General features: G+C 44.7%; 2 protein-coding genes across 8 annotated transcripts in view; one reads left to right on the top strand and one right to left on the bottom strand.

Annotated features, from left to right (window-relative positions):
* The first annotated feature begins 227 nt into the window (after positions 1-227).
* Positions 228-14,722, top strand: stard5 (StAR related lipid transfer domain containing 5). 2 transcript variants are annotated; one of them, XM_078427351.1, is made up of 6 exons: positions 280-496; positions 5,389-5,438; positions 7,599-7,731; positions 11,220-11,337; positions 11,726-11,819; positions 12,881-14,722. In XM_078427351.1, the coding sequence occupies exons 1-6, from the start codon at positions 407-409 to the stop codon at positions 13,029-13,031; spliced, it is 636 nt and encodes a 211-aa protein (XP_078283477.1). In that variant the 5' UTR covers positions 280-406; the 3' UTR covers positions 13,032-14,722. The 2 variants fall into 2 exon arrangements, with proteins under 2 accessions (XP_078283476.1, XP_078283477.1); XM_078427350.1 differs by lacking the exon at positions 5,389-5,438 and having other exon boundaries at positions 228-496.
* A 4,172-nt stretch (positions 14,723-18,894) lies between these two features.
* Positions 18,895-27,439, bottom strand: part of il16 (interleukin 16) — a 73,252-nt gene continuing 64,707 nt past the window's right edge. For all 6 annotated transcript variants that reach the window (XM_078427068.1, XM_078427069.1, XM_078427066.1 and 3 more), the window contains exons 17-19: positions 26,574-26,814; positions 22,456-22,581; positions 18,895-20,047 (exon numbers count right to left, since the gene is read on the bottom strand). In XM_078427068.1, the coding sequence (XP_078283194.1) occupies positions 19,833-20,047; positions 22,456-22,581; positions 26,574-26,814 (582 nt within the window). In that variant the 3' untranslated portion in view covers positions 18,895-19,832. The remainder of the gene's footprint in view (positions 20,048-22,455; positions 22,582-26,573; positions 26,815-27,439) is intronic.

The raw sequence follows: 27,439 nt of genomic DNA, 5'->3' as shown, positions 1-27,439 counted from the left end.
GGGTTGGGGTAATTTCTGGGGGTGGGGTGGGGGTAATTGCTGGGGAGGGGTGTAGGTAATTACTGTGGGAGGGTAATTGTTGCCACCCCTCTGCAGACACATTCATCCCGTCCCGCCCACTCCTGCCGCGCGGCCCCCTGGGTAGTGTAGTTCGGCGGACCGCGGCTTCCGCAGGCGGGTGGTGCTGGGAGTGGGCGGGCGGACTACAGCTCCCAGGGTGCCGCGCGGGGATGGGAGAGAGCGCGCGGGCGGCGGGCAGCTGGCAGCGGCTGAGGCGGCGGCAGCAGCAGCAGCGGGGACGGGCCGAGCGGCCTGTGGGTCACCACCCAGCCTCGGGCCGGCCGGCGCCCCCATCCCCATCCCCATCCCCACCCCCGGCCTCTCCACGACCCGCCGAGCGGGCGGCATGGATTACGTGGCGGCGGCGGGCGCGGTGGCGGAGAAGCTGCTGGGATACTGCAGGGACGGCGGCGGGTGGCGGGTGTGCAAGGCGTCGGTGAGTGAGGGAGGGAGGATACGGGGAGGGGGGGGGGATACGGGGAGGGGGGGGATACGGGGGGAGAGAGAGGATACAGGGGAAAGAGGATACGGGGAAAGAGGATACAGGGGAAAGAGGATACAGGGGAAAGAGAGGATATGGGGAGAGAGGATACGGGGTGGGAGGATACAGGGGGAGGATACGGGGGAGAGAGAGGATACAGGGGAAAGAGGATATTGGGGAGAGAGGATACAGGGGAGAGAGGATACGGGGAGAGAGGATACGGGGAGAGAGAGGATGCGGGGGAGAGAGGATACAGGGAGAGAGGATACGGGGAGAGAGGATACAGGGGAAAGAGGATATTGGGGAGAGGATACAGGGGAGAGAGGATGCGGGGGAGAGAGGATGCAGGGGAGAGGATACGGGGGGAGAGAGAGGATACAGGGGAAAGAGGATACAGGGGAGAGAGGATACAGGGGAGAGAGGATAAGGGGGGAGAGTATACGCGGGGAGAGGATAAGGGGAGAGGATGCAGGGGGAGAGAGGATACGGGGAGGGAGAGAGGATGTGCGGGGAGAGAGAGGATACGGGGGAGAGAGGATTTAGGGGGGTGAGAGGATACGGGGGAGAGAGAGGATAGGGGGGGAGAGAGGATGCGGGCGGAGAGGATACAGGGGGGGAGAGGATGCGGGGGAGAGAGAGGATGCGGGGAGAGAGGATGCAGGGGGAGAGGGGAGACAGAAGAGGGGATACAGCGGGAGAGAGGTTACGGGGAGAGGATGCAGTGGGAGAGAGGATATGGGGGAGAGGATACAGGGGAGAGAGAATACAAGGGGAGATGATACAGGATGAGGGAGGATACGGGGGCAGAGAGGATACAGGGAGAGGATGCATGTGGAGGGCCTTGTTTATTGAAATGTTGACAAATTAAGTACGGAGGGTAGAGAAATATGTGTCAAAATAAGAAATGGTTATGTATTATGTAATGTTTGTGATATCAGAGATTGTATACAGAATGTCCCCTTTCACGTTTTCTATCCCTGACCTCTGTCCTGGTACGTTATGTCTCTACTCCTGATTGGGCAGTTGCTCAGAATCCAGGTTGACTTGCTTCCCCTCCAGTTTGGAGTTGCTCCCAGACATGGGACAGGAAGTGCTTGATGAGGTGTGGGTGTTTAGGGAGGGGGGTGTGTTGCCTTCACTGAGTCTCCGTCTATTGCCAATGAGGGAACCTGAGATTCTTGGTGCCGTCCTGAATGCTGCATCATTTTGAGCAATCATGGGCCAGGCATTCCAACCCAACAATGAAGATCAGTCTGAAGAAGGGTCTTGACCCAAAACGTCACCAATTCCATCTTTCCAGAGATGCTGCTTGTCCCACTGAGTTAAACCAGCATCTGCATTTCCTTCCTACATAATGAAGTTGATGTCCGTTTTCATTAAAACATCCTTGAATTGTGTCCTCTATCCGCCTGATTAATCTCTTGCCATGTCATGGGGTTCCCATTCAGGAGTCTGGCAGTGGTTGTTTGCATGCCATCTCAGAGCCAGTGGAATAGAAGTAGAGATTCACTTGGCTTGGGACAGGATGTTTACCGTGGCTTTTCTGATGATGGATGTTCCAGTATTGGTAGTACTCTGTGCCTTGTGGTGGCTTCTGTAGGATAATCTATGCCTGGAAATATACAGAAGGTTCGAGGAGTAGTGGGAGGATGGATTGGCTGATTGTGGCTCACAAAGCTCTGTGCCACGTTTGAGGTCTTCATCTTAAAACACTCTTTCTCAGGTGGCCAAAGGTTGGTCTAACACATTGAGGGTGATTGTTTGTATCATCAATGTCTGCTTTCATTGAGAGGTGACTCTTGAAATATGGGAAGTGGTCAACAATTTCCACAGGTCTTGTCATGGACCTCTTGTCAGTTGGTGGTGTTGCACAGTGTTGGATGTAGCCAGAGTAAAGTCTGTTTGTTCTCTTGTTTGCTTTGGAGCTCGAGTCAACGATGACTTGGAGCCTATCCTACAAATGCACATGTTGCAGTGTCATGGGTGTGCTATATATAGTGCATGGACTGAGGGTGGAGCGTGAGCGAGGGTTTACAGTGAGTCATCAAAAGTAAACAGTTCTAAATTTCCTGTAAATGGCTCTGCCACACCAGTAAACATACTGCAGGAGTGGTGCAATATTGTAGTGAACACATTCCATGAATAAGGTGACAATTGCAGTAAACCCTCATTTTAACAGACCTGTGTAGTGGATTTTGGTTAAAAGCGGACGGGCCTACCGACGGCTGCCCTTGGTACCCCAGCTCGCACCGTCTCCCCTGCCACTTACTGGCCGCGCTTGCCACCGCCAAGCCTTACCTGCATCCTGACTGCTCGCAGACCCTGACCAATGACTCCACCGATCCTCGCCTCTCCCCCGGCCACCAGCTGGCCGGATAATCAACTCACCTGGATTCCTGGATTCCAGGCCCAGTTCGGGATCGAGAGCCTGAAGAAGGGTCTCGATGCGAGACATCAGCCTGACCCACTGAGTTACTCCAGCACTTTGTGTCCTTTTGTGTATTAACCAGCAACTGTAGTTGTTGGATTTCTACTATTTATACAATGATAAAACCGTACTGGCTTACAGCGGCAATTGGCAATAACATGCAATATTCGCCCCCCATTGTCCATTATAATGAGGGGTTACTGTACCATGTTCCTGATGTGTTGCTCTTTTCAGATGTTGAAGATGAAGATACAAACTCCTATCTGAACTCTCTCCCCCTCTCCACTCTTTCCTCACCATTAGCTTCCCAAGACACAATGAATCTATCAAACATGAATTAAACAGAAAATGTTGGATACACTCTGCATGTCAGAAACATTTGCAGGAACTCTTCATCTTGCCCAACAAGATGCTCCTCCTCCTTGTTCATCCTTCTGCAGCCTCTGGTGGCCCTATTGTAAGTACTTTGCTTCAGGAAGACTGCAGTGAGATCCAGTTGAAAATGGTACGACAGAGCAGAAATGTTGATGTAGAAAGGAATACTTGTCATTGAAAGCCAGCGAACAGATGCAGCCGGCACTTGGAAAAGAAAGGGATGTGTTGGGCTTTATCACAAGAGTATTTGAATAAACAGCTTGCTGCAATGTTATATTGCGCCTTGGTGAGATATCTAATACTGTGTTCACTTTTAATCTGCTTACCCTAAAGAAGATTGTACTTGTTATCAAGGGGGCTGCAGCAAGGATTCACCAGACTGGTTTCTGAGAGACATTGAATAGGCTAGGCCTCTAGTGTCTTGCGTTTGGTTCCGTGAGAGCTGATTAGATTGTAACATACAAAATATTTAGACGCCTCAATAGATTAAATGCTAGGAGCATGGAGGCAGAGCTCAGTTTCAGAATAAGTGAGCGGACTGCTTTGGACTGAAATAAGGAGAAATTTCTTCATCTGTAGATTGCTGATTCTTTGGAGTCTTTTATTCCAGAGAACTCTGAAAAATTCCTGGATAGTAAAAGAATTGAGTGAAAAGGATAGGAAAATGGTGTGGAAGGATAGGAAAATGGTGTGGGAAAATCAGCAGGTTAGAAGGACTGAGCAGTCTGCTCCTGTTTTTGTTCTCCGCCATGCATTCATTCATTTTTTAATGAAATCATGCATCTATTTGAAAGGAATACCAGAAATATCAAACCTCTTTCCATTAACTACATGATCCTAAGATATAACAAACTACCCACAAACAACAGGTTCAGAAAGTTGTTTAAATTGTATGACAATCCACTGCAAGTATATTGACAAACATGATTTGGCGTAAGGTCAGGAACTTATAGAAAGGGAAACAGTTATCTTGATCAAAGGTTGAAGGACTTCCTGAAAAGTGGTTGAAGGTTCTGCGCATTTTTCTTGGATCTTGTTTTGGAAATAATTTTTGTGCTGTCATGAGATTCTACTGCCGAACAATATAACTTGTTGGCTCAAAGGCCAACCAGACAGTTTATTGCTTTGGGCTAGGCCGGACCTTTTAAAGAAGGCACATGGGCAACAAAAAAGTTAGAATTTTAATTTGAACGATTAGTTTTTCATTTACAATTTTCAGATTTAGTTTATATTCTCTGGTCAATGTGTGGCCATTCTTTAGAAAATAAATGTGCAGAATCTGCCCATGAATGCCAATGCGCATCTCCGAGGTTATGGCAGGATTATGTTCCTGCTTGTAATCTAAACAGATCATGTGGAAATATGAACTGTGTTCCCCCCCGGCACAAGATGGTTGCAGCTCCACACCAGTCGGTAAATCCAAGGCTTGTCCCTTTGTACAGGCTGTACATAAGTAGGGTGGTCGAAAACTGGGGCAGTTGTCAAATCATATCAAATGATTGCTGTTTATCCAGAGTCTTTCTACAGCAACTTTAAAAATCATTCCTAGTATTGGGATAAGCTAGCCAATGGGAGAGATTATGTGTAGTGGTACAGCGGTAGAGTTGCTGCCTGAAAGCACCAGTCCCTGGTTCATTCCTCACTATGGGCGCTCTCTGTATAGAGTTTGTACGTACTCTGTGACTGCAAGGGTTTTTTCCAAGTTAGTTGGCTTCTGTAAAATTAACCTAGCATATAGGATAGGACTAGAGTATGGGTGATCAATGTTCGGCGCGGACTCAGTGGGCCGATGGGCCTGTTTCTACACCATTTCTCTAAACTAAAACTAAACACTCAATGTCATGGTGCAGTTTGTGTTATGGGTTAAATCACTCCGATCATTCTAACTCTTCAGCCTAATCATTTTGAGCTTGGAGTAGCTTTTTAGATCTTGTCATTGCCATGATGTTCATGTGTTCTGTTTAATAATAATGTTTCTTTGCTACACAACTTTTAATACTATCCATTCAAACTGTAATTATTGAAATTTGTTTCTCTTTGGTAGAATGATGTTTGTGTGTCCTGGAGACCATCGTCAGAATATTCTGGAAACCTGTGAGTGTGGAGACGTGTCTGTTCATGTCGTCATCCTCTATGAGACCCCTTGTGATTAGATCAATTGTGCATTGTCTTGCAACATTTTCAGCTGACCTAAGATTTGCTTGCTGCTCGGATGTGAATTATAAGTATAGAATTGATTAGTGCAATGTAGTTCTTTCTGTATCCAGATGTCATTAGTCACAAATATGTACAGACCTCCCATTATACCAAGTTTACAATAGTCAGAGAGCATTAGATGTTCCAGATGCATTGACTCTTTATCAAGAGATTCCCATTATTACGTATGGAAATTTAATTTCAAATAATCAATGTGGAATTGGGGGTAAAAAAAATAACCTAGTGTGCAACAGTGATTGAAATTTTGGTTTTCCATTTCACAAATCCATGTGGTTCACTGATACTCCTTCAAGAGAGGTGAGCAAACATTCATGACAGATCTAGATTATTTGATCCAAACCCACCATTGTGGTTTAACTCTTAACTGTTTCCAGGTATGGCCTGGAGGGTCGGGTTAGGTTGACTATTGGTACGTGTACTGAAGTGCAGTGAAAGGTTTTGTTTGCATGCTATCCAATCAAATCAGATGTATGATAATATTCGTAAACACAATCAAGCCAAACTCCAGTACCGTAGGTAGAAAAGAGATTTAAAAGAGTAGTGTGGTTGTATTGGATAATCGTCGATTCTCCCCCGGGATCAGCATGCCAAATGTCCATTGTAAATGCCAGTCTTGCCAGTACCGTCTACACTCCATGAAATAATTCTTCCAAAAATGTTAGTGAACACCTTTTTCCATCAAGGATATTGGAAATTTGGAATTCTCTCAAAAGACAGAATAGGACCAATTGGAGGTTTCAAGAATGAGAATAATACTTGTCATAGAGTGACACAGCATGGAAACAGACCCTTCGGCCCAACTTGCCCACACCGGCCAACATGTCCCGGCTACACTGATCCCACTTGCCTGCGCTTGGTCCATATGTGGACATTATTGGTCCATTTGTGTTGAGAAATGGAGTTGAGGCTTGAAAAGGTTGAACTTATCCTGTTGCCATTATGTCTAAAGCTGATGCACAAGCTCAGTGCACAACTGTATTTCGGGGAACTGCCTCTTCATCGTATCTTTGTCAATCGATAGAACTATGTCAAAGATCTGACATTCTTGTGAGATTTTTTTTCAGTGTACTTTGCAAGTTCCTACATATGTGGGGATTGGAAATGTGGTTTCCTCATCTCTCGACGTCTTTTTACAGGGTTAAATTTATAGTTGGTGTGATTGCAAATTTTCTATGATACTGTTAACACAAGATTAAGACTAATGTACTAACTACACCCGTGTACAGAGATTGAACAGAAAGCTGCTGACAATGAGATTGCGGGTGGCACCAGTTATATGTTACAATTTGCATTTGAATGGTTTTGGCCAGTAAAAATAACTTAAGGGAAATGTAATTTTCAAACTGGGCTTTAGGCCAACGATCGGACAGGAAATATCGATAGGTTTAAAGATTAAACATGGGCAAAGAGAAGCAGAATTGGCCACTCAGCCCGTAAACCCACTCTGCTGATGAATACATCGTGCCTGTTCTCATCGGTCATTTGGTCAAACACTGGGAGAGGAGAAGAAACTACCGATGTAAGAATGTTGTGCCTTTTGTTGAGATGAAGGGAAGAGGCAGGTGGAGAGAATGAGATTAAGGATGGAATTGCTAGATGTTGATATCGTAATGACTGGAGGCCCAGTTGCCAGAAGTGCAGAGAAGGGTCAGGTGGAGAGGTTGAGTTTCCAGCCGCATTAGATCCATATGCAGTAGATAAGAGATTTAAATTGGAAATATTGGGCATCCTGGAGACATTATTGTTTCCACAATCACAGCTGTATAACGCAGTAGGCACTTACAAGCCAATAGTATTTACACATAAATTCATTCATTTGGAATCAAAAAGTACCTGCAGCGAAGATCAAATGCAGAGTAAGGTTCTAGACAACTGTGTGCTCTATCCTTAACCATTACTATAACATTACTATTACCTCCCTCCTTACTATGACATTTTAACAATTTAAAGTGTTGCTAATTTCCAAGTTGTAAAATATATCTGTCAGTTATTGTCATGAATCCTTTTTTCTTTTCTTTGTTGTTGTCGCTAACCCAGGTACAAAGGTGAGGGGATAATTAAAGGTGCACCTCAGGAAGTTTGGGAATGTCTCAAACCAGTGCCCGATGGACTAAGAGTGAAGTGGGACAAAAATGTTAAAGTGTTTGAGCTGATTGAGACCATCAATGATGTAAGTTTATTAGCCATGCTTGATATAACTTGCAAGAATAATTCTAGGTTGGTGCTTTGTTTGCTCCAGGCAGTGGAATGGCAATGCTCGTAGCTGCTGATGCCCAGGAAGTGAGAGAGCTCAACATCAGTTGATGCTACTTTAGCCACATTCCTCCAAATGGAAAATCTGAGGTCTATATCATTTTATCAATCCTAAATTATCTCCAGATTGTGCCATTCTCTTAGTGATGAAATTTCATGAAGAAATACAGCACAAAACAGGACATTCCACCCACCAGGTCCATGCCAACATTCAACCCACCAGGTCCATGCCACCATTCAACCCACCAGGTCCATGCCAACCTTCAACCCACCAGGTCCATGCCACCCTTCAACCCACCAGGTCCATGCCAACCTTCAACCCACCAGGTCCATGCCACCCTTCAACCCACCAGGTCCATGCCATCCTTCGACCACCCACATATCAATTCTACATTTATCCAATTTTTTCTCCCTACATTTTCATCAACATTCTTTAAATTCCACCACTCACTAACACAGGTAATTTACAGTGGCCAAATAACATACCAATCTGTACATCTTTGGGGTACACAATAGACAATAGGTGCAGGAGTAGGCCATTCAGCCCTTCGAGCCAGCACCGCCATTCAATGCGATCATGGCTGATCACTCTCAATCAGTACCCCGTTCCTGCCTTCTCCCCATACCCCCTGACTCCGCTATCCTTAAGAGCTCTATCCAGCTCTCTCTTGAAAGCATCCAACGAACTGGCCTCCACTGCCTTCTGAGGCAGAGAATTCCACACCTTCACCACTCTCTGACTGAAAAAGCTCTTCCTCATCTCCGTTCTAAATGGCCTACCCCTTATTCTTAAACTGTGGCCCCTTGTTCTAGACTCCCCCAACATTGGGAACATGTTTCCTGCCTCTAATGTGTCCAATCCCCTAATTATCTTATATGTTTCAATAAGATCCCCCCTCATCCTTCTAAATTCCAGTGTATACAAGCCCAATCGCTCCAGCCTTTCAACATACGACAGTCCCGCCATTCCGGGAATTAACCTAGTGAACCTACGCTGCACGCCCTCCATAGCAAGAATATCCTTCCTCAAATTTGGAGACCAAAACTGCACACAGTACTCCAGGTGCGGTCTCACCAGGGCCCGGTACAACTGTAGAAGGACCTCTTTGCTCCTATACTCAACTCCTCTTGTTACGAAGGCCAACATTCCATTGGCTTTCTTCACTGCCTGCTGTACCTGCATGCTTCCTTTCATTGACTGATGCACTAAGACACCCAGATCTCATTGAACTCCCCCTCCTCCTAACTTGACACCATTCAGATAATAATCTGCCTTTCTATTCTTACTTCCAAAGTGAATAACCTCACACTTATCTACATTAAACTGCATCTGCCATGTATCCGCCCACTCACACAACCTGTCCAAGTCACCCTGCAGCCTTATTGCATCTTCCTCACAATTCACACTACCCCCCAGCTTAGTATCATCTGCAAATTTGCTAATGGTACTTTTAATCCCTTCGTCTAAGTCATTAATGTATATCGTAAATAGCTGGGGTCCCAGCACCGAACCTTGCGGTACCCCACTGGTCACTGCCTGCCATTCCGAAAGGGACCCATTTATCCCCACTCTTTGCTTTCTGTCTGTCAACCAATTTTCTATCCATGTCAGTACCCTACCCCCAATACCATGTGCCCTAATTTTGCCCACTAATCTCCTATGTGGGACCTTGTCGAAGGCTTTCTGAAAGTCGAGGTACACCACATCCACTGACTCTCCCCTGTCAATTTTCCTAGTTACATCCTCAAAAAATTCCATTAGATTTGTCAAGCATGATTTCCCCTTCGTAAATCCATGCTGACTCGGAATGATCCTGTTACTGCTATCCAAATGCTCAGCAATTTCGTCTTTTATAATTGACTCCAGCATCTTCCCCACCACTGATGTCAGACTAACTGGTCTATAATTACCCGTTTTCTCTCTCCCTCCTTTCTTAAAAAGTGGGATAACATTTGCTATCCTCCAATCCACAGGAACTGATCCTGAATCTATAGAACATTGAAAAATGATCTCCAATGCTTCCACTATTTCTAGAGCCACCTCCTTAAGTACCCTGGGGTGCAGACCATCAGGCCCTGGGGATTTGTCAGCCTTCAGTCCCATCAGTCTACCCAAAACCATTTCCTGCCTAATGTGGATTTCCTTCAGTTCCTCCATCAGCCTAGGTTCTCCGGCCCCTAGAACATTTGGGAGATTGTGTGTATCTTCCTCAGTGAAGACAGATCCAAAGTAACGGTTTAACTCGTCTGCCATTTCTTTGTTCCCCATAATAAATTCCCCTGCTTCTGTCTTCAAGGCCTTGACTATTTTTTTCCTCTTCACGTACCTAAAAAAACTTTTGCTATCCTCCTTTATATTATTGGCTAGTTTACCCTCGTACCTCATCTTTTCTCCCCGTATTGCCTTTTTAGTTAACCTTTGTTGCTCTTTAAAAGAGTCCCAATCCTCTGTCTTCCCACTCTTCTTTGCTATGTTATACTTCCTCTCCTTCATTTTTATGCTGTCCCTGACTTCCCTTGTCAGCCACAGGTGTCTCTTACTCCCCTTAGAGTCTTTCCACCTCTTTGGAATAAATTGATCCTGCAACCTCTGCATTATTCCCAGGAATACCTGCCATTGCTGTTCTACCGTCTTCCCTGCTAGGGCCTCCTTCCAGTCAATTTTGGCCAGCTCCTGCCTCATGCCTCTGTAATCCCCTTTGCTATACTGTAATACTGACACTTCCGATTTTCCCTTCTGCCTCTGGGAGGAACGCCCGGAGACAACCCACTCGGCAACCTCCACGCAGAGTATACGTATTGTGCCACTGCTGCCCTTCTTTCTCCTTGTATTGGTGATGAATGTCCTACCCCTTCCATTTCTCTCAGAGATGGACCTGTGTTTCTGCCTGGACCTCAGGAGAACCCACTCCCTCCTGAGTCAGAGACAAGTGCCACCAAATAAACCACGCGGACATTTGTGTTTACATTGTGTTCAGATTTAATGCACTGTCATTTGATGCTTGCTGTTTATACTGAAGAAAATAAAAACAGTAACTACTTTTATATTCTGGGTCAATTGTCATCCGTGCACAAAAGAAAAGATGCACAAGTGTCTTTCTCGCCATTTCAACCAGTGACTAAATGTTGGACAAATCTGAAAGTGGCTAGCAGTTGCCAAATTGGCAGCTGAACCTCGCCACCTGCTCCAGAATAATTCCATTGAGTTTGTCATTTGATGTCCGTTAATACATATCGCTCATATGGTGCAGTAGGAAACTTTGTGAAAGTGGCCACACTTTGAAATATTGCCGTCCTATTTAAGAAACCTGGTGCCCTATTTGAGAATTAGGCTTAAAATATGTGGAGAAACATGTTAGCTACGCAACAGAAAATGCTTGACCTGTTTGTACTCTATCCCTCTAGACTCTGTCCGTGTGCAGGACAGTTACACCTTCAGCCGCCCTGGGCATTATCTCCCCAAGAGACTTTGTGGATGTCATTTTAATCAAACAATATGAAGATGGAACAATATCCTCTAATGGTAACTATCGCACAGCTGGTTTAGCCCAAGTAGAGTAAAATAAAGTGTCCAATGTGGGGAAAAACGTCTTAATTTATTTTAAAATTTGTATTATGGATGGGATTAAAGGGAATTCCCACAAAGTCGGGGCAATGTGTTGATCTCTAAATTTGCTCAGCAAGTCACTGGGTGTAAGAACAATTACCGATGGGTGATAACCTAGCCTTCCTGCAGTGGCTGCCATCGGAGAATGAATATAAGTTTGAATTTGTGTCGTGGCTTGCTTCATACAACGTTGAACCACAGTACAAAGCTCAAAGTAAACCTTGTTGCAAGTTGTGTTCCCATTTGGTTTCAATGTTTTGTGCCACCATCATATGAAGTGACAAATATTCTGTTTTCTTCACAGCTACTAATGTAGAACACCCAGGCTGTCCTCCGAAACCTCACTACGTGAGAGGATTCAATCATCCATGTGGATGTTTCTGTGCTCCTCTTTCAGGGTAAAGCTCATTTTAAAATTTTCACATTCTGTTTTTCAGAAAGTTACTCATTTCTACCCTCAAATTTCCAAATTTAGCCAGAAGTCTTCCATTTTATTGAAAAGAACAGATTAACCTAGTTCCTGCTATGGGTTACCATGAACTGTACAATTGTAAACTCAACATTATTCTTTGACAAAGTGAACTTTTATAAGGTTCTTGAATTGATGGTGAGAGCAACTGCCTACAAGTAGAGTTGCTGCCTTAGCACCAGAGCCCCGGGTTCGATCCTGACTTCGGGTGCCGTCTGTACAGCATTTGTATGCTCTCCCTTTGACTGCCTGCCTGGGTTTTCTCCGGGTGCTCCAGTTTCGTCCCACACTCCAAAGGGAGTAGATTTGTAGGTTAATTGGCTTCTGTAAATTGTCCCTGGTGTGTAGGATAGAACTGATGTATCGTTGATCATTGGTCAGGGCAGACTCGGTGGGCCAAAGGGCCTGCTTCCACACTGTATCTCTAAACTGGTTTCATAGGAACTGACAGCATCTCTGCATAGAAGGAATGGGTGATGTTTCGGGTCGAGACCCTTCTTCAGACTCTGTAGTCTGAAGTCTGATGCAGTCTGAAGAAGGGTCTCGACCTGAAACATCACCCGTTCCTTCTATCCAGAGATGCTGCCTGTCCTGCTGAATTACTCCAGCATTTTGTGTCTATCTTCGGTGTAAACAGCATCCTTCCTACACTAAACTGGTTTCATGTTGAATGGGATCAGTGCACATTATTCAAAAGATAGTCTAGAGAAAGGAGGTTTTCATCACAACGTATCCTAGCAGAGAAAGATAAGGGTCCAGTGGAGGGGTCTGAGGTGACATTCTTTCTCATAGATGGTAGTGACTCTGAGACTTTAGTACCATAGAATGCTGTGGAGGCTTATTGTTGGACGTATAGATGTTTGGATATTTCAAGGGACATGAGGTTAGTGTAGGAAGGTGAGGCTGAGGTAAAATAGTGAATGACAGAGAAAGCACAGGGAAGTAATTTCCCTTCGCGTTTCTCATTCTGTGTGTGTTTTTCATCTTTAGGGAGCCACGGAAGACCCAGTTGACCACATTTTTTCAGACTGACCTGGGTGGCTATCTCCCCCAGTCAGTGGTGGACTCTTTCTTTCCGTCGAGTATGGCTGAGTTTTACAGCAATCTCTCCAAAGCCGTGAAGACGTTGAAGGCTCGGTGAACAATGATTCTCTGCACCCTTCTTCAACGAACTCTGCTATTCACTTTTGCCGCATTGAAGATCATTTTTTGATTTGAAGATATCATTGGACTGATTTTTCATTCGTTTGAAGAGGAAAACAATTCCATACTTTAGAATAATGAATTGAATGGAGAGAGCGTTTCAGAGTTTGACATGATGAGGACCGAAAATAGTAGAGCTATATATATATATATATAATGAGATGATAATAAATTAAAGCAGAAGTAGTTACATTTCCATTAATTGGGTATCTAATTGAAAATATCTTTATGTACTTTTAAAGATTTATAATAACTTTTACTCTTGGATTCACTTGCCCAGAATGAATAAGATAGTTTTATTTTTCTAATTACATAAAGTACAGGAGGCAGGTCAGCAGATAGTCTTCTTTATTTAAATGTGAGTTGGATGTCCTGTTTGTCAAGTGCGAAAAGGAAAGGATGGATTCCAGCAACATATGCATTATTGCAATGTGTTCAGAACCTGTTCACTGCAAGATGATCTGCACTCTCTCTCGTGCAATATTCCACGCTTTATCCTGGAGTGGAACTTGAACTCTTGGGCAAGCAGTGTCTTTAGAGCGATGCTTGGCCATAAGCTGTAAATGTGCAGCTTATACAGAATCTGGCTGATCTGAATCCTGGCTTTCAGAACAATCCACATGGTAAATCTGTAACAATCCATGTGAGAAATCTATAATTTAATATTTACAGACATTGAAATTTACTGCACGGAAGATAGCCATGTGCCCCTTAGTACCTCTGCCATTAGAAGGCATATTTATTTCTGGATGATTATGTAGTCAATTAATTAGTTTAACAAAATCTAAGCCACTTTCCAAACAGCAATTGGCCCCTGTTTTTGGCGTGGGAGATGAGGGTAGTCAGCGAAAATCAAGATGAGAGGTTTTGTTGCTTGAGAAAATATTAAGGAACATCTTCAAGATTATTTTCACCACAGAATATTCAAAGAAATTGATGCTTTAATCATTGTCTTCTCAAGTTCTCAATTTAGGCATCGGCTCCCTGCACTGGAAAACTGGTGTGACACTGCAATTATCTGCAGTGTAACTGACGTTGAGAGGTAGTGAGTTAGTCAATGTTTAATCTAACCCATGCATTTGCAAATAGTGGTAGATGAGCCGCTGATGCAAGTGCTGCATCTTGCATCATCACCAATTCTTCAATGGGTACCAACCAGCTGCCCCACATTAGTCTTCATCAGGACGAGTCCTCAGATGGTGCCAGTGTGTCATGGAATACCTAGACATTTGCATGTAAATGGTGTATTTAATATTATTACATTTGTCAAAGTGTTCCAATCAGGAAAATCAGTGGTATGAATGTTTTTAATTGTTGCATCCTATAAGCACTAACTCTTGCGATGAAACTGGAATATTCCAAGGGTATAGAATTTGAATGAATTTGGATTCTACCTCCTTTGTGAAAGATGATTTAATTTGTACAGTATTAGTACTGTAAACATAGGCCAGTATTGTGACACTTTTTTTTGAACTTGCACTTTTTTAATGGATTGTCATTTTGGATATCATTATGGATGAACCACTTATTTATTTGGAAATGTTTCATTGATTCATAATTGAAGTCATTGTCCCGGTGATGGAAGTCACTGTGTTGCTGGAGATTCGTGCATTAAAATTTTAAATCTGATGTTTGCAGCCTGTCTGTTGATTGTGACTTGTCTACAGTTTCAAAGTCTTGGTGATGGTGATGCTGTTCAAATCAAGTCTTTAATTATCATATCATTAATTAACATTAATTAAATGCAACTGATTCCCTGTCTGCTGGTCTGAACCCTGCAAAGTGGGGTTGAGGAACGATTTGGGACAACTAGTCTTTATCTTTAGGAACAAGCAAATGCGGATGGTGGTTCACACAAAGGGCTGGAGTAACTCAGCAGGTCAGGCGGATGTCCAAAGTAGGGTCCCAACCCGAAACATCACCTATCCATGTTCTCCAGATATGCTGCCTGATCTGCTGAGTTACTCTAGCCCTTTGTGACCTTTTAGTTTTTAACTCTGCTTGTAACTGGAATTGGATGATGATGAACTGTATTTCCAGACTCAACAAACACCATGCCTGAAATCAATGAGGTTGTTTCATTTTGTCAACTCAAATTACATTTTTGCAGTTCAGAAGGCTAACTGGTGCCATTGCAGGGGGAAAAAAAGCACCTTTACTTCTAGATGGTTGTAAAGTTGTTATTTAATAAGGATAACCACTTTCTAAACAACTTTTGCCCTCTACCTTTGCCATGTTGGTGAAGAAAGGTAAGATGCCTTGAAGGTGATGATGAGCAGCCATCTTGAAACACTGGAGAGTAGATTTTGAGATATCACAGTTGTGTTCATTGGTGAATTAGTTTTATTTTCTAGGTTTTGAGGGAACTTTTAATGAGTTAGATAAGGAAGTATTTGAAGTAAGTCAATATGATTTTCTGTGTGATTGTTACAAAAAACGAGAGCTTAAAAAATTGGAGGTAACCTATTGATGAACAGAAAAGTAGCGAAGAGATCCAGGCATCGATTACCTGCAATAATGGCCTCAAGGGAGAAGATGCTCCAGTCACATGAAAGCCACAGTCCAACACAAAACCTATAACAACGATGATGATGGGTCGAGGAAGCAAGGAGGTCCAGCAACTCTCTGAAAGCTATGGCATGGGTGGACTTGGCAGCGCTATTAGGGCCACCCATGGCCCCAGGGTTCGTTTAACTGTGAGCCAGGAACCGAGGCAGCCCCGCTACTGGAAGGAACACTTTGGACAAACTCCTCGTGATCCTGCTCTTCATTCCACACAAAACTACCCAGTCTTGCCTGATGGACGAAAGGACAAAGGCCTTGGGAGCTCATGGTTTGCTGCTGAAAGTCAACAATTTGACAGGTGAGGACATTTGATCGCATTCAAATCTAATTTCCCATACCTGGGAGAGACAGCGTTTTGAGGATGTGGGTGGAAGTATTTCATGAACATCTTGCAGAAGACACTGCTGTAACTGCAGAGTGGGCTGCCACCGGGGAAAGTCACTGTTGGGTCCATCCTTCAATGTTTACTTCCAGTAACCAAAGCACCTCCACATATCATCATCTCGGGATGGACTGAATCTACAACAGATTTGATCTTCACCATGAACGGACCTTGAGTAAGATTTAGGTTTGTTTTAGTTTAAAGATACAGCATGGAAACATGACCTTTGACCCACCCAATCCATGCTGACCATTGATAACCCGCTTACACTAGTTCTATGTTATCTCACTTTCTCATCCATTCCTTACACACTAGGGGCAATTTACAGAAGCGATTTAACCTACAAACCCGGACGTCTTTGGGATGTAAGAGCAAACCCACACGGTCATAGGGTGAACGGTAGCGCAGCGGTAGAGTTGCTGCCATGCAGCGCCGGAGACTCAGGTTCGATCCTGACTACGGGCGCCGTCTGTACGGAGTTTGTACGTTCTCCCCGTGACCTGCGTGGGTTTTCTCCGAGATCTTTGGTTTCCTCCCACACTCCAAAGACGTACAGGTATGTAGGTTAATTGACTAGGTAAATGTAAAAATTGTCCCTAGTGTGTGTAGGATAGTGTTTGTGTGCGGGGATCGCTGGGCGGCGCGGACTCGGTGGGCCGAAGGGCCTGTTTCCGCGCTGTATCTCTAAATCTAAAAAAAAATAATCTAAAAATGTGCAAACTCCATGCAGGCAGCAACCGAGGTTGGGTTCGAACCCATCAGTTCAGTTGAGTTTATTGTCATGTGTAACCGAGATACAGTGAAAAGCTCTTTGTTGTCCATGTCCCTGGCGTTATGAGGCAGCAGCGCCACTATGCTGCCTCTGCCTAAAAGTTAAATGACTCTTGGAAACACAATTTTGTTTAAAAGTGTACCTGGTTTACCTGTGCTTGCCTCCCTCGACTGTAGAATCTGCATTCAAATGCTTGGTTTTGTGGATCCAGTGAAACGTCACTGAGTGCAGCTTCCCAGAGCGGGGTCTGCTCAACACTGGGTCACTGGGTCTGCTCAACACTGGGTGGGCTCAACACTGGGTCTGCTCAACACTGGGTCACTGGGTCTGCTCAACACTGGGTCACTGGGTCTGCTCAACACTGGGTGGGCTCAACACTGGGTCTGCTCAACACTGGGTCACTGGGTCTGCTCAACACTGGGTCTGCTCAACACTGGGTCTGCTCGACTTGCACTGGCAAATGGGCGATACAATTTGTAAGTGGAATGATCTTGGATCCGTCACAATTTCCATATTTTGAATATAGATGGCTTTAAGTTTGTTTCCTATATAGATTTTTACTTTAGATCAGTGACTATTAAGACGTTGCAGCATTGTTGCAGTTATTGTTTTACAGTCACATGGAAGGTGCTATTTCATTTTCATTTTTTAGAAAAGATTGAAAGTGTGATGAGGTACGTCCCTCTTGAAACTTCTGTGGTGCACTGAACTCTCCAGTGGAGGCTGACATGGGGTACTTTCAAAGCAGAGAGTGATTAGTAAGGGAGCCAAGGGTTATGGGAGAAAGCAGGAGAATGGGGTTGAGAAAGATTAGCCATGATTGAATGGAGGAATAGACTCGATGGGCTGAGTGGCCTCATTCTGCTCTGATGTTTTATGGTAAAAATACACTTTATTTTGTACATCTGAGGCACTGTTTCTAAATGTACTTCCAATCATGGATAGGACAGGTTTGGAGGGATCCTACTTTTTCCTTTTCCCCAATAAAAACTCAATTTTATATTGAGTTTTTAATTTGCCTGAACTTCACTAAGCTAATAGACTACAAACCGAGGAAGCTGTGGCTGTGGTTAAAAGTGCTGCTAGTGTTTATGAAAGTCTTGCATTAATCACGGATCAGTCTTGGCTCAGCAGTAGCACTTGTAGCCAGAAGGTTTGTCCCACTGGAGACTTGCGCACATAATCGAGGCTGTCATTCCACTCTGGTGATGAGGTAGTGCTGTGTTTGGAATGTTACATTAAATAGAGATTCCATCTGCTCTCTGTGTAAAAAATCCCAAGGACAGTATTTCCAACCACATGTGAGAACTTTGAATACAAATTAGCTGCTGTTTTTCCTACGTTTTAGCAGTGGTTAAACGTTAAGGTATTTAGTTGGTTGTAAGGTACATTTGAATGTTTTCAGATTGTTTAAGGTGCTATAGAAATGCAAGACATTGTTTTGTTAAGTTGTTATCCTGTGATGGTGCAGGGGCTTTAACCCTATTCCAGATCTATGCTCCATGGCTCCATCATTCTGAGTGTGTTTGGATGATAAATTCTCCACAGAAATCAGAATGAACGACTTTTTTAAATTGTACTACAGCTAAAGAGACAACTACTATGTACGATGAGCTTATGACGTCTCTGGGCCTGTACTCGCTGGAGTTTAGAAGATGACTTGGATAGAGTGGATGTGGAGAGGATGTTTTCACCAGTGGGAGAGTCTAGGACCAGAGGGCACAGCCTCAGAATAAAAGGACGTACCTTTAGAAAGATGAGGAGGAATTTCATTAGTCAGAGGGTGGTGAATCTGTGGAATTCATTGCCACAAACAGTTGTGGAGGCCATTGGGTATTTCTAAGGCAGAGATGGACAGATACTTGATTAGTACAGGTGTCAGGGGTTATGGGGAGAAGGCAGGAGAATTGGGTTGAGAAAGAAAAATGGATCAGCCGTGATTGAATGGTGATGTAGACTTGATGGGCCAAATGGCCTAATTCTACTACAATGATTTACGGATTTATAAACTACAGTGCACTGCCCTGAGCAAGATTACATAAAAATGACAGAAATGCACCATTTTACAAACATTAATCACAGTCGTAATTTTTAATGCATCAAAGCTCTAACAATGTGCAAAAGCAAAGGGAATGGAGTACAAAACAAGGCAGTCAGATGTCAGATAACCTCTGCAAAACAAACACTGTCAACTTGTAAACAAGTGAGTTTCAGATCAACAAAGAACTTTGTACTTTTTACACACATTGATATGGTTGACTTTTCTCAGCATTTTGTTTCAGTTCCAGTTTATTTTGAAGGTTAAAGGAATAGGGCTTGGTGGTGAGAGGGAAACTGGATGAAGAGTGACTGGTAGTTAGAAATCCAGCCCGGTGGGGTTGAGGAAGAGGAAAGCTGCAGACAAAATCACCTCAATCTTTGAGATAACTGTGGCACAGACACTGGCCGGTTCCAGTGCTGCTCCATGTTCTATAAAGCAAGCCATTGGGAGCTTGGGGAGAAGAGATGCTGTACAGCGGAGGCTGGTTGAAGAAGGGGGGCATGGGTGAAGTTAATATTGCAACACATATTCTGCAATATAAGCACTTCTGTGGATCAGGGGAGGACTTGTCCAGTAATTAGGGCTGAATGGTCAACACCATATCTGAACAAACCAGCATATTGTGGAGTTAATAGATAGAGCAGAGATGGAGCCAATGGAAACGGCCAGGTTTAGTAGGGAGAGGCTGAGGAATAAAACATTTCATTTGGGATTCAGGTATCAAAGATGGAAGTGTGGATGTTATGTAGATCTTTAGATTAAAGTAAGAACATTGTTTCCAGGAACTGATATTGAGGGGATAGAATTGCCTGACAGATAAAATCCCAACTAATTCCAGGCAAAGCCAGTTTCAGGTTTACTGCTTCCTTCTGCTGTTAGGCATCCCAATGAGCATTACTATTGCACCCACGTTCTATTTTAATTGAATGATGTGGGAGAAATGGCATTGCACTGAAGTTAGTCGGTCCTTGGTTGATGATCAGCAGCTTTGTTCAGCATCGTGTGACATGTCCGTGCCTTTGTCTGTGTTCGGCACAGGTCCTCTCCTCCTGATTACTACAGTGCAGGGCCCATCTGGCAGGGACTTGATGATATTCCAAGCCCCAAAGCGGCTGAGACCTTGGAAGGTGGTGCTGTTTACCTGGAGCAATTCATCTCCAGGCTGGATAATGTTGTTCTGTTCGACAGCTCCTCCTGTTAAAGAGAAAGAAACAATAAGAAAATTATCACTGCATCTCCAAACGAATATTTAACATTCAACAATGTAAAACCCAGGAGTCTGAGGCAACTATTTTACCAATAGTGTCAGGCCACAGATTGGGGATCGGTACACACACGGCCAGTTCTCACTGGCCCCCTGCCATCCAGCTAAGCCACGGGACTAGAGAGTCATAGAGTGATGCAGTGTGGAAACAGGCCCTTCGGCCCAACAAGTCCCATCTACATTGGTCCCATTTGCCAGCATTTGGTCCATATCCCTCCAAACCTGTCTTATCCATGTGCCTGTCTAACTTCTTAAATGTTGGGATAGTCCCTGCCTCAACCACCTCCTCTGGCAGCTTGCTCCCTACACCCACCACCCTTTATAGACAATAGACAATAGACAATAGGTGCAGGAGTAGGCCATTCAGCCCTTCGAGCCAGCACCGCCATTCAATGCGATCATGGCTGATCACTATCAATCAGTACCCCGTTCCTGCCTTCTCCCCATACCCCCTCACTCCGCTATCCTTAAGAGCTCTATCCAGCTCTCTCTTGAAAGCATCCAACGAACTGGCCTCCACTGCCTTCTGAGGCAGAGAATTCCACACCTTCACCACCCTCTGACTGAAAAAGTTCTTCCTCATCTCCGTTCTAAATGGCCTACCCCTTATTCTCAAACTGTGGCCCCTTGTTCTGGACTCCCCCAACATTGGGAACATGTTATCTGCCTCTAATGTGTCCAATCCCCTAATTATCTTATATGTTTCAATAAGATCCCCCCTCATCCTTCTAAATTCCAGTGTATACAAGCCCAATCGCTCCAGCCTTTCAACATACGACAGTCCCGCCATTCCGGGAATTAATCTAGTGAACCTACGCTGCACGCCCTCCATAGCAAGAATATCCTTCCTCAAATTTGGAGACCAAAACTGCACACAGTACTCCAGGTGCGGTCTCACCAGGGCCCGGTACAACTGTAGAAGGACCTCTTTGCTCCTATACTCAACTCCTCTTGTTACGAAGGCCAACATTCCATTGGCTTTCTTCACTGCCTGCTGAACCTGCATGCTTCCTTTCATTGACTGATGCACTAGGACACCCAGATCTCGTTGAACTCCCCCTCCTCCTAACTTGACACCATTCAGATAATAATCTGCCTTTCTATTCTTACTTCCAAAGTGAATAACCTCACACTTATCTACATTAAACTGCATCTGCCATGTATCCGCCCACTCACACAACCTGTCCAGGTCACCCTGCAGCCTTATTGCATCTTCCTCACAATTCACACTACCCCCCAACTTAGTATCATCTGCAAATTTGCTAATGGTACTTTTAATCCCTTCGTCTAAGTCATTAATGTATATCGTAAATAGCTGGGGTCCCAGCACCGAACCTTGCGGTACCCCACTGGTCACTGCCTGCCATTCCGAAAGGGACCCATTTATCCCCACTCTTTGCTTTCTGTCTGTTAACCAATTTTCTATCCATGTCAGTACCCTACCCCCAATACCATGTGCCCTAATTTTGCCCACTAATCTCCTATGTGGGACCTTGTCGAAGGCTTTCTGAAAGTCGAGGTACACCACATCCACTGACTCTCCCTTGTCAATTTTCCTAGTTACATCCTCAAAAAATTCCAGTAGATTTGTCAAGCATGTGTGAAAAGTTACCCCTCAGATTCCTATTAAATCTTTTCCCCTTCACCTTCAATCTATGTCCTCTGGTCCTCGATTCACCTACTCTGGGCAAGAGACTGTGTTCCTCTCTTCCTGAATGAAAATACTTTGCACAGAACCCCCTAAATTGCAGAATGATTTTAAACAATTTAGACAGTTTCTGAGCACAATCCCCAGACCCCCACATAAAACACAATACAAGATGTCTGAGCCAGGTACACCCCAGACCAGGTACACCCCAGACCAGGTACACTCCAGACCAGGTACGCTCCAGACCAGGTACTCTCCAGACCAGGTACACTCCAGACCAGGTACACTCCAGACCAGGTACACTCCAGACAAGGGATGCTCTGCTGTCACAGGCAGGACCGCGCACCCAGGCACCACAGCCCCATGCACCATGGCCCCAGCCCCACACCCCCACGCACCGCGCTCTGCACACTCCTTCCCTTCCAAACCACTGCTGAGCCAACGTCAGGCCGCTCCCACCCCAGCGTGGCCAAGCAGCTGATGTTCTCTGGAACTTGCCCATGGCACCTGCCGCAGAAGGCGTGTGGGCGGCAACTGGAGAGCTAAGTGTAGAACAAAACCCCAGTTTTGGGTGATTGGGTGCAGGTCTAACCCATCTGTCCTCGTCACCTGTTTCTCCAGACATGCTGAGCGGGATTGTTTGTATAATGTAGCCTGACTTGAATAAATAAATCTGTTCATTCTGCTTACCTTTAAAAATCCGGTTGATAATCAGTGGTTTATCTCCATGAATGGAGCCCTTTCCTCCTTCCAGACTGAAGCCAACTCCCGCGGCACTCTTCTCAAGTGTCAGCGTGAAAGTGTCCAGGTTATCTTCTGTTGCAAAAAACACCAATACCTGGTTAGCAACTCTACCAGTTATCCACGTGGTGCAAAATAAACAGGCACGTATCCCCCCAGTGTATGTACACAGAGAGGCACGTATCCCCCCAGTGTATGTAAACAGAGAGGCACGTATCCCCCCAGTGTATGTAAACAGAGGCACGTATCCCCCCAGTGTATGTAAACAGAGAGGCACGTATCCCCCCAGTGTATGCAGACAGAGAGGCATGTATCCCCCCAGTGTATGTAAACAGACGCATGTATCCCCCCCAACGGGAGAAGACGGCAGGGGAAGAGATAATACATTCTGGCCTTCCATCACAGTAAGGAGGTGACTAGAGGAGACTCACTGTGATGGATGTTTCTTTTTTTTGTTTTGTGTTGGTTTGTGATTGTGTGTTATTGCTTATTTTTATTGCTCTTATTGTTGGACTGTGGGTGACGGAATTTCGTCCAAAAGACTTGTTTTTTTGGATGACAATAAAGGCTATTCTGATTCTGACGTGTGACGAGGTTAATGAGAATGATAGTTTGTTGGTAGACAATAGACAATAGACAATAGACAATAGGTGCAGGAGTAGGCCATTCAGCCCTTCGAGCCAGCACCGCCATTCAATGCGATCATGGCTGATCACTATCAATCAGTACCCCGTTCCTGCCTTCTCCCCATACCCCCTCACTCCGCTATCCTTAAGAGCTCTATCCAGCTCTCTCTTGAAAGCATCCAACGAACTGGCCTCCACTGCCTTCTGAGGCAGAGAATTCCACACCTTCACCACCCTCTGACTGAAAAAGTTCTTCCTCATCTCCGTTCTAAATGGCCTACCCCTTATTCTCAAACTGTGGCCCCTTGTTCTGGACTCCCCCAACATTGGGAACATGTTATCTGCCTCTAATGTGTCCAATCCCCTAATTATCTTATATGTTTCAATAAGATCCCCCCTCATCCTTCTAAATTCCAGTGTATACAAGCCCAATCGCTCCAGCCTTTCAACATACGACAGTCCCGCCATTCCGGGAATTAATCTAGTGAACCTACGCTGCACGCCCTCCATAGCAAGAATATCCTTCCTCAAATTTGGAGACCAAAACTGCACACAGTACTCCAGGTGCGGTCTCACCAGGGCCCGGTACAACTGTAGAAGGACCTCTTTGCTCCTATACTCAACTCCTCTTGTTACGAAGGCCAACATTCCATTGGCTTTCTTCACTGCCTGCTGAACCTGCATGCTTCCTTTCATTGACTGATGCACTAGGACACCCAGATCTCGTTGAACGCCCCCTCCTCCTAACTTGACACCATTCAGATAATAATCTGCCTTTCTATTCTTACTTCCAAAGTGAATAACCTCACACTTATCTACATTAAACTGCATCTGCCATGTATCCGCCCACTCACACAACCTGTCCAGGTCACCCTGCAGCCTTATTGCATCTTCCTCACAATTCACACTACCCCCCAACTTAGTATCATCTGCAAATTTGCTAATGGTACTTTTAATCCCTTCGTCTAAGTCATTAATGTATATCGTAAATAGCTGGGGTCCCAGCACCGAACCTTGCGGTACCCCACTGGTCACTGCCTGCCATTCCGAAAGGGACCCATTTATCCCCACTCTTTGCTTTCTGTCTGTTAACCAATTTTCTATCCATGTCAGTACCCTACCCCCAATACCATGTGCCCTAATTTTGCCCACTAATCTCCTATGTGGGACCTTGTCGAAGGCTTTCTGAAAGTCGAGGTACACCACATCCACTGACTCTCCCTTGTCAATTTTCCTAGTTACATCCTCAAAAAAATCCAGTAGATTTGTCAAGCATGATTTCCCCTTCGTAAATCCATGCTGACTCGGAACGATCCCGTTACTGCTATCCAAATGCTCAGCAATTTCGTCTTTTATAATTGACTCCAGCATTTTCCCCACCACTGATGCCAGACTAACTGGTCTATAATTACCCGTTTTCTCTCTCCCTCCTTTCTTAAAAAGTGGGATAACATTTGCTATTCTCCAATCCACAGGAACTGATCCTGAATCTATAGAACATTGAAAAATGATCTCCAATGCTTCCACTATTTCTAGAGCCACCTCCTTAAGTACTCTGGGATGCAGACCATCAGGCCCTGGGGATTTATCAGCCTTCAGTCCCATCAGTCTACCCAAAACCATTTCCTGCCTAATGTGGATTTCCTTCAGTTCCTCCATCACCCTAGGTTCTCCAGCCCCTAGAACATTTGGGAGATTGTGTGTATCTTCCTCAGTGAAGACAGATCCAAAGTAACGGTTTAACTCGTCTGCCATTTCTTTGTTCCCCATAATAAATTCCCCTGCTTCTGTCTTCAAGGGACCCACATTTGCCTTGACTATTTTTTTCCTCTTCACGTACCTAAAAAAACTTTTGCTATCCTCCTTTATATTATTGGCTAGTTTACCCTCGTACCTCATCTTTTCTCCTCGTATTGCCTTTTTAGTTAACTTTTGTTGCTCTTTAAAAGAGTCCCAATCCTCTGTCTTCCCACTCTTCTTTGCTATGTTATACTTCCTCTCCTTAATTTTTATGCTGTCCCTGACTTCCCTTGTCAGCCACAGGTGTCTCTTACTCCCCTTAGAGTCTTTCCACCTCTTTGGAATAAATTGATCCTGCAACCTCTGCATTATTCCCAGGAATACCTGCCATTGCTGTTCTACCGTCTTCCCTGCTAGGGCCTCCTTCCAATCAATTTTGGCCAGCTCCCGCCTCATGCCTCTGTAATCCCCTTTGCTATACTGCAATACCGACACTTCCGATTTTCCCTTCTGCCTTTCCATTTGCAGAGTAAAACTTATCATGTTGTGATCACTGCCTCCTAATGGCTCTTTTACCTCTAGTCCCCTTATCAGATCAGGATCATTACACAACACTAAATCCAGAATTGCCTTCTCCCTGGTAGGCTCCAGTACAAGCTGTTCTAAGAATCCATCTCGAAGGCACTCTACAAACTCTCTTTCCTGGGGTCCATTTCCAACCTGATTTTCCCAGTCTACCTGCATGTTGAAATCTCCCATAACCACCGTAGCATTACATTTTTGACACGCCAATTTTATCTCCTGATTTAACTTGCACCCCAAGTCGAGGCTACTGTTTGGGGGCCTATAGATAACTCCCATTAGGGTCTTTTTACCCTTACAATTTCTCATTTCTATCCATACTGATTCAACATCTCCTGATTCTATGTCACCCCTTGCAAGGGAATGAATATCATTCCTTACCATCAGAGCAACCCCACCCCCTCTGCCCACCTGTCTGTCTTTTCTATACGTTGTGTACCCCTGAATATTCAGAATATTCAGACACACAGATCTTCCTCTATCCACACACATTCTACACAACATTCCACTCAGGAATACGCTCTACCACCCGACTGTAATACTTTTCACCCACAACCTTTTGGTTCTACAAAATCCCACTTAAAAACATTTTCCAGTAATAGACTTTCATTAATACAACACCTGTATCCTCGATTGTTTGCATAAATTCTTTGTGCAAAGAACTTGTATTTGGACCCATGGTTTGTATTTGAGGTGCACAGATTTATTCCTGCTCACATTAGTCATGCTCAATAGTTAAACCTCCTAGTCTCACCATGTCATTCACAGAGTCCTATTGTGTAGGAAGGAACTGCAGGGTGCTGGTTTTAACCGAAGATAAATACAAAATGCTGGAGTAACTCAGCGGGACAGGCAGCACCTCTGGAGAGAAGGAATGGGTGACGTTTTGGGTCGAGACGAGTCGGGTCTGAAGAAGGGTCTTGACCCAAAACATCACCTATTCCTTCTCTCCAGAGATGCTACCTGTCCTGCTGAGTTACTCCAGCACTTTGTGTTTATCATAGAGACCCATTGCCTAAACAGCATGGTTAAAAAACAAAATCAGTGGTATTACTAATCCAGGGTGAGTTGTACGTTCATGTTTGTTTGCAAAGGAATAGTTGATGAAATGATCTCTACCTGAACTTGCAGGGTTCTCCGCTGAAGAGCATGCTACTGCATTGCTGTGTGTGCTTCCACTCTCGTTGACCTTGTGCACCACAATGACCGCTTGCTCGGGCAGCCTTGATTGGCGCAGGATCGCCAGCGCCTCAGAGTGAGTCGTGCCTTTCAATGACTGCCCATTGATCGACAAAATCTCATTGCCTTTTTCAATTGTTCCTTCCTGGGCGGCCAGTCCATTTGGAAACACCCTGTGAACCTGGTGTTGGAGGAAAGGAGACATTGAACATCAATGATTAAAGTCTCAGTCCTCCTCCTCCGAATACTGGCTCCTGCTTCTACAAATCATCTGCTGCAGTGTGTGCACGTTCCACAAACACGCCAACCTCGTGACCTGATCATCAGCCACTACTATATCATCTTAACTGTTGATCCTAAAGGACCACATTCAACTCGAGTGTCCCACTCAGTCATCTCAAAGTACCTGCAGAAAACCACCAACAATACCTACAACCACTAAAATAACATGCAATTTATCAATTCCCTGAAAGTGGCATTGCAGATAGATGGGGTGGTGAAGGAGGCGTTTGGCAAGCAGGCCTTTATCAATCAGGGCATTGAGTTGGGACATGGTTATATCCATACAAAACCTGGTGAGGCTGCACCTAGACTATTGTATGAGCAAGGAACTGCAGATGCTGTTTTACCAAAGACATCCATAAATTGCTGGAGTAACTCAGCGGGTCAGGCAGCGTCTGTGGAGAACATGGATAGGTGATGTTTCACAGAGTGCTGGAGTAACTCAGCGGGTCAGGCGGCATCGCTGGAGAACATGACCAGAACTCACTGCGTCACTCCAGTATTTTATGTCTTTCTTCGAGTAT

Source organism: Rhinoraja longicauda, chromosome 33 (genome assembly GCF_053455715.1).
Source record: "Rhinoraja longicauda isolate Sanriku21f chromosome 33, sRhiLon1.1, whole genome shotgun sequence".
Lineage (NCBI taxonomy): Eukaryota > Metazoa > Chordata > Chondrichthyes > Rajiformes > Arhynchobatidae > Rhinoraja > Rhinoraja longicauda.
Note: the sequence above shows the minus strand (reverse complement) of the source record. Positions and strands in the feature narration are given on the sequence as shown.